Here is a 12,783-nt window from a genome sequence, read left to right as displayed (position 1 = left end):
CCAGGAACCTAATTTCCACAGCACGGTTTGTCTTTGTTCTTTTTCTTCTTAACTTAGGTGTCATGGTAAGTTAGATTTTCCCGTTTCATTTTCGTGCATGACAATTCATCATTTTATTTAGGGAAAAAGAAAAGCGAAATCCAAGCCGTTGAAAAAACTGAAAGCCAAGTTGGACATTCACTTCAACTGCTTATTTTGCAATCACGAAAAGAGCATTGAATGCCGAATGTAAGTGTTTCCTCTTGTCCAAAATGTCGGGCCAATAACCATCAGGCATACAGGGATCAGAGCAACAAAGTAGGTCATCTGGCTTGTAAAATATGCGACATTAGCTGGCAGTGCTCCATTACTTGTAAGCTTTTTCTTGTTTTTACTTGCAGTGTATGGCCGAATGACTCACGCAGGAATTCAGATCTCGATGAGCCTGTCGATGTTTATTCTGCATGGATCGATGCTTGTGAGGAAGTCAACGATCGCAAAATGCAAGCTTTATTGAAAGCACGGGACAAGGAATACAGTGCCGATGGTCGACGTGCTTCGCGTGATCGAGGCCGGCCTTTGTCCAGCCGACCTGTACACCTTGACGACGACGAGGACGACGATGAAGACGATTACTATTGATCTGCACAGGATGATTGGAAAACATATGGTAGACGTAGTGTTTCCACTACACCTCCCCCGGGGGCATCCGCTCTTATTCATTCTCCTGTGGCTGATTGAAAACTCCAAAGACACCACCGTTATTCAAAAACTTTGCTTTGCAATGAATGATATACCTCTTTTTGTGTTTGCTTTCATTAAAATCTTTTTTGTGTTGAGCTAGCTGCGTCTATTTGCATTTTCATTGGATGATGTGCATGAAGGCTGTGTTTGGTTTCTCAGTAACCCAAAATCAGCAAATTCCGATTTCAGTCTCCATTGGTTTTGTTGCCGCAGGTTCGCTGTCAACATTGCTCGGGCCATACACAATTCTTTTTCAGAGAAATAGTGACTATGACCTGCTCTCGTATATAATTATATTATGTATATAGTGCATCTGTGGTTTGCATATCTACAATACGGATCTCATTTTCCTTGACCAACGTATACTGCCGCTGCGGCAATTTTCGTCCCTCAAACGCCATTTCGCAGCAATCACTGTAATGAATGTACTCCTTGAACCGAGGTCGGCTCATGATATTCTCTATAGATAGTATTAGACATTGTCCCGCATAAAACAGTCTGCATACTTACGCTCATTCTTAAATATATCGAACAATGCCGACCGTTCTTCCCCTTCATCAACAAATGTCTGAGAGTTTCTCAGTAACCGATCCACAAGCTCATATTGTTTTGGCATCTGTGAACAGAGATAAGTAAACCCAGAAGCCAAGGAAAAAAGGTACAATCAGTAACCCACCTTTCTAAGTAAGCTGATACCATTGCACATGGTGGATTCTTGCTGTCGTAACAGTGCGATAATGTTATCCATGGTTTGCTTGCCATCACTACACAATTTTGGTCAACCAATACATGCGGTGCGTTTTTCACCTGATCTTTGTATATTACCGAACATCTTCCCATGAAAAACGGGCGACTTCCGATCCTAAAGACGCCAGTCCCTCTGCAACGCATCGAGAAAAGTGAACAATAGGATGCGTGGTTAATGTCTTGTATGCAATGAGAACGAGCGTCGGTAACAGCCTGTTGTACATCTATTAGTTTTACTCCCAATCCGCTTCCATGTAATGTCAACTTACATTGCAAAGGTTTCATGAATTGACATGGACTCCAGATAATGGAGAGCCTATCATTACGCGTCAAGAGATGAGAAAGAGGTAGTAACAGAGAGCTGTACGCGTGCATACCTTTTCGGCTTCGGCGGTCGTACTGAACAGCGGTTTTTGTCGTGTCGCCGGAATGCGCTTTGCAGACTAGAGAAACCCCAACTTGTCAGTTTTTTGGCACACCATGAAACTTGACAAAATATAAATCGGATAAAGGACCTTCCATAATTCCTGCCATATGTTTTTCGGATCGGCCATTCTTGCACTTAATTTCCCTTCAAGAGGGGTACTGCTGTTTTCTCCATCAACCGTCGAGGATGGCAACCAGTCTTTGGGCGAATGCCATCGAATAAAGTCCTCCAGGGAAGCATGAGGATTCGCCGCCTTGAAGGCTTCCATATCTATGAGGGTGCAGTTGCATGAGCGATGCAATCCAAAAAGGCCAAGTGAAACTGCTCTTTCCTTTGTTTACCTGAGAATAACTGCGCCGATTGCAGTTGAGCACGAAGCTGCGTCGCTCCATCCGAGGTGCCGAGACTTTCAAATACTTCTGCCTGTTGCTTGATCATATCTTCTGTCATGAAGCCCGGTTCCTGCGACACGGTGTAGGTTTTTTTTTCCTGTTAGCGGCTTTTTCTTCTATTTCGCTGATTTCCCTTTACCTGTGTCTCGGGTATCCACATGGGCTCCTTGGTTGCTAATAGATGTAAATGCGGTGATGGATATTTTCGGCCTTCGGCTGCATCCGAATCCATGATTTCACGATTTTTCTCCTTTTTCTGCACAAGGAAATTGGAAGCATTGGAAATATAATGAGCATCGGAATCGGCACTTGAAGGATAATTCAATCGTACGAAAGATTCACCCATCGGAGGCGGACGCGCTAATACGGAAACATCGGACAAGGATGAGCCACGAGAAGATTCATCCATGATGGGCTTTTCTCTGTCTTCCTCCGAATTCTTCTTCTCCTGTTCTGTTTTGTGGTTTCCTATGAGTGCCGCATTCTCGATATCCTCGACCGAATCGAAAAACAGCTCCCCTTCGCTAATATCATCGCTTTCGGATGGCTCTGGTCGAGAATTAGACCTAGACTATGATAACACGCACAAGATTTAGTATTCAGGTCATGTTCACTCATGGGCCATCGTCAATCCACATACAGATGAACCGGGTGTAGATGCTTCTTCCGGATCCACCAGTTTTTCCAACAATGAATTCAATCCATCAAACCCTAAACTGTTGCCTTCCGCCGCTGGTGTAGCTGTCGATGACGGGGTGTCCGAGAGATTGTCAAATAAACTTGAGACTTTCTTCTTTGGAGAAGAGTAGGCTTTTTTGGCCAACGCTTCTCTTTCTTCAGATGACATGTGTTCTAATTGACGATAGATGCAACAGTTGACCATGGCCAATTTTTGGTGTAACTGTAACAGACCATGCATAAATTCGTCAAAGATGCTGGAATCAAGGATCGATATTGATTGTCAAACTTACGATATTGTAACGAAGGTCGATACCCAACGTTTTTTCATGGGATGGGCCGTCTTTGACTGTTTCGCTGCTGTTTTGGAGGCTGCTTTCGGAAGAAGACGTTTTGCGATACAGGTAAGGATTGATGTCTGGGATGGGCACTAAATTTTCCCAATGCCATCGTATCCGTCGGAGCGCTTCGATCCACAAATATCGCAGGAAACTGATGAAAGAAATGGTGCTTTGCAGTTTCGGAGTGTCCGAAAATAGTTTCAAGGTATAGAAAACCATGTTCCATAAAAATGATCGGGAAGGAACGCTACCGATTTGGCGTAGACGCAAGCCTAATGCTTGGGCGGTGTAAACGGCAATATCGTTGTTCATGTGATAGAGTGACACATGGGGCCCCTCATCGTCTTCTTTGCCGCCCTGCTGCCCTTCGCGTCGAAAGATCGACGCCAAAATCGATTCCATTTGATCCGATACGCTCATGGCCGTAGGAGGGTGAGCAGTGGCACCACGGTTGTGGCCGACGGCCGACAGTAAGTGACGAACGAGTCGGTTATCGTTTGTCGGTGCCGCGGTCGTTTCCTCCAAGGTATTATTATCATCGTAAGGCGCTAAATATTGTCGGTTCTCGGGATCTCGAATCCAAGACGAAGTTACTTGATCGATCAACGTTGAAAGAAACGCTCTTTGTTGATTGGCGGGAGCAAATTCTCGTGAAAGACGCCAATGGGTCGCGGTCAACGCATCCATCGTTTCATCTGTATACGTTCCGTCCGGTGACATGGGAAATATCGCGCTAAGTGTTAATGAGCGGAGTGGGTCATTGTAGGAGCCAAAGGCTAGGTGGGACGCAGCATTTTTGGAAAACAAAGTAGTCGGGTGTTCATTGTCCCATTCATCCATCTCCTCGCTAAAGCTCAACGTACTCCAACGTTGCGCTTGGCTCTCCCCACTCATGGTGTCTGTCCCGCCTACGCTCTCGTTTAAATTCTTCCAATCCTCGTCATAATCGTGGGGCAGATCATAGGTAAAAACTGCGGCTGTCCAAATCTGACGGTCCGAAGCTCCTGTGATGTTCGTATAAATCCTTTTGTGAGCTTTCAAACATTTCTCATGTGACCCCCTTTATCTGTTGCACTGACCATGATTCGGTTGAGACATGGCTAATTTATGCTGAAATAAGCTGTGTAAACCGTCCAGCTCCGTGTAGTGTAACAGCAAGGGCGAAGTCAGGGTCGTATTGAACCGGATCTCAACGTCTTCCAATACGCTGTCGTTTTGCAGCATGTAACCATTGTACAGTGCGTTTCTGCTCTGACCGATGGGAACAAAGATGGGTACGGAGCAATTGATGTTCCGGAAAGCGATAGCGCAGGCGGATATCAAAGTTTTGGCTTGGTGGATATCGACGGATCGGCTGCTCGTGGAAAAATATTTGAGTTTCGAGTTGTCTGTCATTGGTTTCAGGATGAGCAAGCGGCCCATTCCTGTCCATCGATGAAGCGGGTGATAGTCTTGTGGGTCGTTTATTTCCGTGACTGACGTTAACCGATAAAACTCGTCCAAAGCAAGCGGAAGGTCGGCATGCTCGTCTCGCGGTGGGGAGCTACTGTCGTGGTGCGTGAACCGAGCGGCGGGATGGCAATGGTATGATAATTTGAATAAGTCTTCTCCGATGGCGAGGGTTTCGTGGCGCGTAAAGTCGGTGGGAATGGGATGAGTTAAAGCAGCCGTGGCAATGGCAAGCTGATCGTCGGAGAAACAACCGTAAGCAGCGTCTTTCAAGCCCCACTCACACAACGCTTGCTCAATGGCTGTCGCAAGCCTTTCAAAGTTGGAAACAGACGTATAATCCACAAACTCGAACAAGTCTTCACTTTGCGTAGAACTCTGCCGACGTTTGAGTTTGCTTTTGTTCATTGGTCACGAAATGGTATTCAGTTTGCACAAAAAGGGCGACAAAGGGAAAACCCCGCCAGCGCCAGAACCGGATGGCGGGTTATCTGAAAAGCACGTCACGGATTGCCCAATCGGCATTGGCCACAATGATTTGATCGCATTGCTGGCACCACCACCCCCTTTTTCTTTGCTTTCTCACTCAATATGCTTCGCTTTGCCATTTGTGTTGCAGGCATCTATGCGTGCTTTCTTACGTGGGGCGTTGTGCAAGAACGAGTGACCACGACTAGTTACGGCGATGAAACCGCGCCAAAGAAATTCAAGTTCTTTATTTTCCTCAATTTGATCCAGTCCATGATCGCCGCCATGGTCGCCTTCATCTACATCAAAGCGAGCGGACGTCCTCTCGCTGTCAAGAGCATGCCTACCGGACTGTTGATGAAATATGCGCAGGTCGCTTTCTTCAATTGTATCGGTTCCCCTTTTGGTTATGCTGCCCTGAAGCATATCGATTATCCCACCATGATTCTTGGCAAGTCTTGCAAACTGGTTCCTGTGATGCTCATGAATATGCTCGTGTATCGAAGGCGATTTCCATTGCACAAGCATGTTTGTGTAGGACTGATTACGGCGGGCGTGTCCATGTTTATGCTTTATCATCACACCGAAGGCAGCTCCAAAGCCGCCCAGTCCAACTCCTTCTGGGGACTTTTCTTGCTGTGTACCAATTTGGCCATTGACGGTCTCACGAATGCGACGCAAGACCAGATATTTCATGCATATTCTCAGTACACCAGTGGACAGCATATGATGTTTTTTATGAATGCCATTGGATCGGTGTATTCAGCCACCTACTTGTTGATCCATCCTCACAGCAGCGAATTGCGACAGGCCATCGAGTTTTGTACGACACACCCACTTGTCATCCGCGATGTTTTGTTGTTCGCGGTTTGCGGTGCCATTGGTCAATGTTTTATCTTTTATACCCTTCAGCATTTTGGTAGCCTGCGTCTAGTCACCGTGACCGTCACCCGCAAACTGTTCACTATGTTATTGAGCGTCTTTTGGTTCAACCACATCCTGTCCCTTGGCCAATGGCTTGGTGTGACCATGGTGTTTTCTGGTACGTTGGTTCGACGAGAAAATAGAATAAAACCAAATCCAACTAATGTTGTGCTAATACAAATGCTTTGATTAGCCATCGGTATCGAGGCCTACATCAAGAAACGAAAGACTGCCTAGAATCTTGCATCTGTCTTTTTTTGGGGGGGGCGAACTGCACTGAGAAAGCAAGGGCATGTGCCATAGAATTTTTTTATTCAAATCAATGTTCATAGATCATAAAGTTCTGACCACTAGACCACAGGTTTCTGGACGCGATATTATCATGTTGACATGTGTTGTCGAATCGCCATATCATCTCCAACAGCGACAGTATGATCATCTGCGTAACTGGATGATACGTTTACTCTTTATTAGCTGCATAGATTTTTCAAAACTTCCCACATAACACGAATCTTCTTGGATCTCGGTTTATAAGTTTTCCTATATATGACTGGGATATTGATGTCGCCTTAAACTCAACCATAAGCGCAAAACTGTTATTTTTTTTTCTCGGTTAAGAAGAAGTGGAGCCTGGTTATTCAACAAGGATATTGGTATTGACAAAAAGCTCATACGCTAAACTTTATTTTTTCGGCATTAGACAGGCCAGCGTAAAAGCTGGGCTGAATTACTGTTCGTACTCTATAATGTTTATACTGTATGGACAAATATTTGGAAGATGGAAAGGTGCATGCTTATGCAAGTTCGGCCACGCGCTTTGACGGGGTTGGGTGCTGCTGTGCCAATGTTGTATTGATGGTCTTTAATGATGCAAACAGCTCGTTTAATCGCGCTAATTCGGATCCGGTATCGATGGGTAAAGGCAAGGTTTCAGCGCTCGAGCTCGTCTCTGTCGACTCCCCTAATTGATTTAATTCGTCCAGCAGCGCATCATCATTCTTGAGTTCAGGTTGATAGGCATAAGAAGCACTTTCTCCACCGGATACAAGCGCATCTTCAACTTGTTGTTGTTCCTGCAGCGTATCTTGCACCCGTGCCATTGATTCGCTCACGGATGCCGTCGACAGATCTTCCTGGTCCAGAATCCTTCGAAGCGTATCGGCGCCTACGTTGAACGCTTCCACAACCTGTACAATATCATGTTAGAGAGAACAGATCAGATGAACAAAACGGATTTCGTACTTGTAGATCATCCTGTGAAATTTCAATTCTGAAGAGCATCGATTCCATGGTATCCAAAATCTGCATCCGACGCTCCAAAAGTTGCAGTAAATTCTTTTTTCGCTTTAGTAGATACAGCGCCTGTGGAATGTGACGCTGAGCGTACTCCTTTTTCAATGAATCCGTCAACCTAACAAACACTTTATATACTGTATCGGATGCAATGAACGCCTGATGGTCAGAGTATTACTTACTCATCTATTTTGCTCTGTAATTCTTTTACTTGGCTTTGTAAAGCCCAGCAGTTGGTTTTCAGACTGATCATTGCTTTGTCATTATCGTCAATAGTGACCTGGGCGGTAGGATGGCCCGCCTGATCCGGAAATTTGACAACCTGCGTTTACATGATACGATTTAGCCTTCATAGACACTCGAACGATTGTTTTAAGTTGTATACCGTATAATACGATCCATAGCCTTTGACGTTATCCGCAACAGCCACTCCCCATTGCGCGTGGAGGTATTTGAGCAACAAATAAAGATCAGCATCGGTCAAATGGGCGGCGTTATGAGGGCTACACAGCGAACGAAATTCCGACAAAGTATATAGACGGTTTAGGCCGTTTCGACTAGGTTTCTGCATGCAGCTATCCATCAGCTTTTTGGCCAAGCATTTCACTGTGGGTATAACGACAAATAATTCGCTGGATTTTCGCGAAAACGGTCGCGGTAGAGCGTGCCATGCACGTCGCAAAGGCGATTTAACGAGTGACTCCAGCATCCATGATGACCAGTTGTTGCGGGTTGTACAAAAGACTTCGAAATCGGCGAGCGACATAATATCTCCTGCACCAAGCATATATTCCTAAGGAAATGGAACCTGTCAGTGTCATTACTCCGGACGTGCTTTTCGATGGTCATTCATACAATTACGCATGTCAGCGCCAGTGGCTTCCCGATATCAGGTTTCTGAAACATATCTGGCAGGTCTTGAGGTTCGATCGCCAGCTGGTATTCGGGTGAACCGAGATATCCATTGGCATTGGCGTCGAGAATGATGGAGCGCCAAAAACGAACGTTGCAGTTGTATGCGTAAACATTCACCACATTCTGTTTCGAAAAGTCGGAAAACAAGGCTTTCAGACGGTCTGTGGGTTGTGGGTGGGAAAATTCCTCGTATTCCTTTGCCAAGTATGCTTGGAGATTGGAACGCTTTGCAGCAATGGTCATCGAATGGTTGAAACATACACTGGAAAAAAAAAGCGGAGTTCACAACAGCCGCATAATGCGCGGGAAAGGCTGTCGCGGTCCCTCAAACATGCCGTCATATTTCATCATCGTCTGTTTGCCAATCAAGCAAACAAGCGCTCCGATCATTAATTTAAAGTGCTTATGCTGGTAAAGAAGAGAGTCATTTAGGGCCTGAGAAGGTTTTCAATAAGGATCAAAATGATCGTAAAAACATCATTTGGAAATTACGATAGCAAAATAGCGGCGATACAAAGGATGTACAATTGTAATTGACATCTCGAGGCCTTGTCCCCGTGAATACTTAAAAGAAGAAAAATATGAGAGAAGACAAACTACTGTAGCTAGTTGGTAGCTTTATTAAAAACTACTAATTTTACTTTGCTTTGAGTGTGCAATCGTTTGGTGTTTTAAGCAAAGCAGTTCACTCTCTTTACGGACTTCATCTCTGACGTCGTCACCGCCTTCCAGTATATGTAAAATCTTCCTTGATTCACAAAAGTGTCGTAAGCTGTATAGGTTCTTTGAAGGAGTGCACTTCGTCATCGGCGATAGTGTTAGCGCTGTCATCGTCAACCCACGCTTTCACCTTCTTGCAATCATAGTCCTCCTTCGAATCGTTGCTGTAGAATGTCGATCCGTCATGGGCCACCAGCACCAGCTTATTTGGAACGACAGGAGCTTATGGGAGAACAATTCGCTTTACACCCTCCTCACCGTAATTCATGTATACCTTATATTCCGTCTTCATGGCGGCCCAATGTTTTCGATAGCTGGCTTTTCCGTGTCCATCAAAATACACATTTTCTTTGACACATTTTTTCAACATTTAAAATATTTCAAACTGGTAGTATTATCATCATTTTTTATTTATTTTTCATTCATACTTGAAGTCACATTCATGCATGTATTTAGAAAGGGTGGAATTGCCGATGCTTCCACGTACACCAAGCTTATCGGCACGATGATATCGTTCAAGTGTTTAGCAATGTCAGAGTGTTTTCTTCGTTGGGTACATGCTCCTGATATATGATCGCAGGTAGCTTGGCGGATATCTTCGTCGCTTAGAAGAGAACTCCGCTTGGAGTACTTCTCTTTCTGATGCGGAGAGATGTTCCCAAACTGGAGGTATTTTATGGCTCACATCCTAGTAGCCGAATCTCGGTAATGTTTCGATGAATTTTTTTCCAATTCCACTGAGTCCTCCTGATGAAGCCTCCTTTTCTTCGCTCCATTGAGACGAGGCATGAAATAGGCCTTGACACTATGTTATTTCGCTGGTTCATAACCTTTCACCTTTGTAATGGATGGATGATGACTGTTCATCTGTGGTGTAACCGAGGCAGTGACATTATGGAACGCCTTTTTGATAGGTTCAGGGTCGTTTGGCACTGCTATATTATCCTCATCGACGTTGACATCAACTCCATCGGCATTATTGTCCTCACTATCGGCCAGAATCTCGGGACGACTCTGCTCTTCTGTAATAGATGCTGCAGGCTTGAAAAAATTGGGTCAACTTCATTCGACCCTTTCGCCTTCTGCTCTGTTTTCTTCTTATGTTCCTACAGGGTTGTCCTTCCTCTTCCAGTATACTTTCCTCGTCCTTGTACGCTTGGATCCCACTTTAAGCCAAGAGAACCATGCGTATCAGCGATGATCTCTGTCTCTTCAATGACGTCGTCTAAAGCGAGAGTCGCAAAGTCGTTCTCTTTGTTGACTTCATGACTAAGTTCAGTGTCAGCAACGAAATATCCACGAACGGCACGTTTTTGGGCGCGAGAATGTTTCTGTCGTTTGGTGAGGCGTGGCATAAAAACGAAGCGTGTAAGCGAAAAAGGAGAAAAGATGATCGTTGGTGAAATGTCATCATGATAAGTAAATCTTTTCTTACACACAACGCCCTATAAAAACTTCAAAATTTGGTGAGGACTCCTGTTCACTGCTTAGATGTTAAACGCTGCCAAGCACCAACCTTTTCATCAGCCCCAAAATTTATGTTTCTTGTACATCAAACTGAGAGAATGGCTTATGTTAATTCTATGAACATAGATACCCAGTATGTATCACCCTTTTTGCCTTGATATCTAGTAGGCAACATCATCTTTCGGCTTGATACGTACTAGGATCAAGCGACAAAGACGGTGATGCAATATGCCCCCGATGAATGTGAATATGGTCAGCCAATCAGAAGATTCAAAGCCGCTCCAACTGCTCACTGATAAAGGTCAACTGATTCAGCCAATCAACAGGCGCAAAATATCCTAATCTTTTCTTCAGGAGACGGCGGAGTATGGGGAACTGTCATGCGTGCAGGCTTCTCAATGAACGCCTCAATTCGTGGTGGTTCTGGAAGCTCTGTACTTCCTATCTTCTTCCCCAACCCCCCTTTTTTTTACACTTGTATTTAATGTCATCACTTGAAGATCCCAACCATTTCTATGTTCTGCACCACTGCCGTCAGAGTTTTCGAGAGTTTCACGACCGCAAACCGTGATTACAAAACTTGTGCAATTTGTTGCCGAAGACAGACGCCTCGTGAACCAGTCATTGTTCAAGAGATGATTTCTTTGGAGAGCTACTTCTGGATGTTTAATTCGCGAGTATTAACTTCTGAAGACGAAGATGGGGAATGCAATCTTCATTGTAGCTTTACCAGTGTTGTCCCTCTTGAACCTGCCGTGGACACGCTGTCTGATTGAGCGTCTCGGAAGTAGTTCAGCAGTGCGACGAATTCCGAAATTACCTGCTTTGTCAACACGATCTGGAAGTGCGAGAGGTGCTTTTATACTGTCGTTTGTGTGCAAGGAGAGATCGTGCAACGCTAGATATCGGTAGAAGGGCGCGTTCGGCTAGTGCTGCGCATACCTTTGATTGCAAGGACCATACGTAATCGACGAAAAGAGTTTTTATTCTTTACCGCCGCCAACGTCGCAAAGGTGCCCGAATGTCTCCGCTGCATTCTCTTGTTCCTCGTGTCTTGAGACATTCGAAGGTAAACAGCAATTTTCAGTCATAACGACTTGCTGTACGTTTGCTTCCTTCTATATGGTTTTATCCAATGCTAATTTTATTCTCTAAATTGTTACACTTCCGGGATCCTCGTTCTTCAAGCGGCTTCGATTATTAAGTCCTGCCGACCGATTTGTTTGCCCCAGATCTTTTGCGATGATGCGACGAGATATGATCAACAAAGATTACAATGGCGAATCATTAAAGTCTGCATAACTAATTCGAATCAAGGCTATCCTCGCGGTAAGATTACATGTTCATTAAGGAATCATGTTTATAGTTCTTTTAGACGTACTCATATTCTTCCATAGAATTACATCGGTGATATCAACAACGAGGATAAAGCGATCATTTAATTACTTGATCTATGTGAAATGCTGAATGAGTATGAGCAGAGCGTTGTCCGCGCCATCGTTGGATTGTAAGCGCTTTCAATTTAGTTTATTCTTTCTTGACATTTACTTGACGCATGGCTTAGAATCCCGTCATATACGATTGCGTATCCGAAGCGCATTTCTCTGCGAGCTATATTCATCCGTTCATGGCTGGGCTGTTTTCCTGCAAGAATTCTTCGAAGGCCGCCCATTGGTATGTCATTATTGATTTTATTTTCCTTCCTTTCTAAGGATCTTGTTTCGTTTGATAGCTCGAATATTGTGGCCGATAGAAGTGTCACCACCGACAGCAACCGATCTGACTACAAAGTCGATGTTTATGAAGCATATGAATATGCTTATACGAATGCTTATGGCGAGATCAAAACCGAACAAGAACATCTATCCGTCGCTGCTAGTGAATAGTTTCTATCACTTGGCAGTCTTTTGCAAGGATGCATGCGAAGGGCTGAACCTGGATCATGTTGTTGGCGATCTCTAAGTTGCAGGTAAAATTGACGAAGAAAAAATGGTATGAAGTTAATTCATTTAACAAGCCGTACACCCGCTGTGCAATGGATGCCGCCTGCCAACGGAGGCCGCCCTCTTACATTGAGCGACTTTCGTCAGACAAAAACCAAATGCATACACTGCATAACCTGGGTGAGAACTCTTGAAGGACTTTGGTATATTAATGACAACCTTATGGCAATACCATGCAACGTGATTTGTTTCTGAACACGCGCAAAGCAGCACTGATTGACCCCCTCAGTTCCATC

The 12,783-nt window shown here is 44.7% G+C and overlaps 4 protein-coding genes across 4 annotated transcripts; 2 read left to right on the top strand and 2 right to left on the bottom strand.

Moving 5' to 3' along the window:
- Window positions 1-31: 31 nt before the first annotated feature.
- BYT42DRAFT_557752 (transcription elongation factor Elf1 like-domain-containing protein) lies at window positions 32-819 on the top strand. Its single transcript, XM_051566937.1, has 4 exons — window positions 32-65; window positions 122-228; window positions 282-352; window positions 413-819. The coding sequence occupies exons 1-4, from the start codon at window positions 63-65 to the stop codon at window positions 619-621; spliced, it is 390 nt and encodes a 129-aa protein (XP_051427636.1). The 5' UTR covers window positions 32-62; the 3' UTR covers window positions 622-819.
- Window positions 820-821: 2 nt separating this feature from the next.
- Window positions 822-5,209, bottom strand: BYT42DRAFT_557751 (Rab3 GTPase-activating protein catalytic subunit-domain-containing protein). Its single transcript, XM_051566936.1, has 12 exons — window positions 4,388-5,209; window positions 3,261-4,312; window positions 2,930-3,190; window positions 2,429-2,860; window positions 2,239-2,359; window positions 1,986-2,167; window positions 1,848-1,913; window positions 1,740-1,786; window positions 1,549-1,683; window positions 1,400-1,487; window positions 1,234-1,339; window positions 822-1,183 (listed from the first exon to the last, which is right to left on the bottom strand). Exons 1-12 carry the CDS (start codon window positions 5,163-5,165, stop codon window positions 1,020-1,022), a joined length of 3,432 nt encoding a protein of 1,143 aa, XP_051427635.1. The 5' UTR covers window positions 5,166-5,209; the 3' UTR covers window positions 822-1,019.
- A 105-nt stretch (window positions 5,210-5,314) lies between these two features.
- Window positions 5,315-6,676, top strand: BYT42DRAFT_557749 (UAA transporter). Its single transcript, XM_051566935.1, has 2 exons — window positions 5,315-6,267; window positions 6,343-6,676. Exons 1-2 carry the CDS (start codon window positions 5,349-5,351, stop codon window positions 6,384-6,386), a joined length of 963 nt encoding a protein of 320 aa, XP_051427634.1. The 5' UTR covers window positions 5,315-5,348; the 3' UTR covers window positions 6,387-6,676.
- A 267-nt stretch (window positions 6,677-6,943) lies between these two features.
- BYT42DRAFT_489833 (uncharacterized protein) lies at window positions 6,944-8,013 on the bottom strand (the record flags this gene model as incomplete). Its single annotated transcript, XM_051563961.1, has 4 exons — window positions 6,944-7,336; window positions 7,392-7,560; window positions 7,625-7,764; window positions 7,828-8,013. 4 exons carry the CDS (start codon window positions 8,011-8,013, stop codon window positions 6,944-6,946), a joined length of 888 nt encoding a protein of 295 aa, XP_051427633.1.
- Window positions 8,014-12,783: the final 4,770 nt, after the last annotated feature.

The sequence above is a fragment of the Radiomyces spectabilis genome, assembly GCF_025331425.1.
Source record: "Radiomyces spectabilis strain NRRL 2753 chromosome Unknown BYT42scaffold_2, whole genome shotgun sequence".
Lineage (NCBI taxonomy): Eukaryota > Fungi > Mucoromycota > Mucoromycetes > Mucorales > Radiomycetaceae > Radiomyces > Radiomyces spectabilis.
Note: the sequence above shows the minus strand (reverse complement) of the source record. Positions and strands in the feature narration are given on the sequence as shown.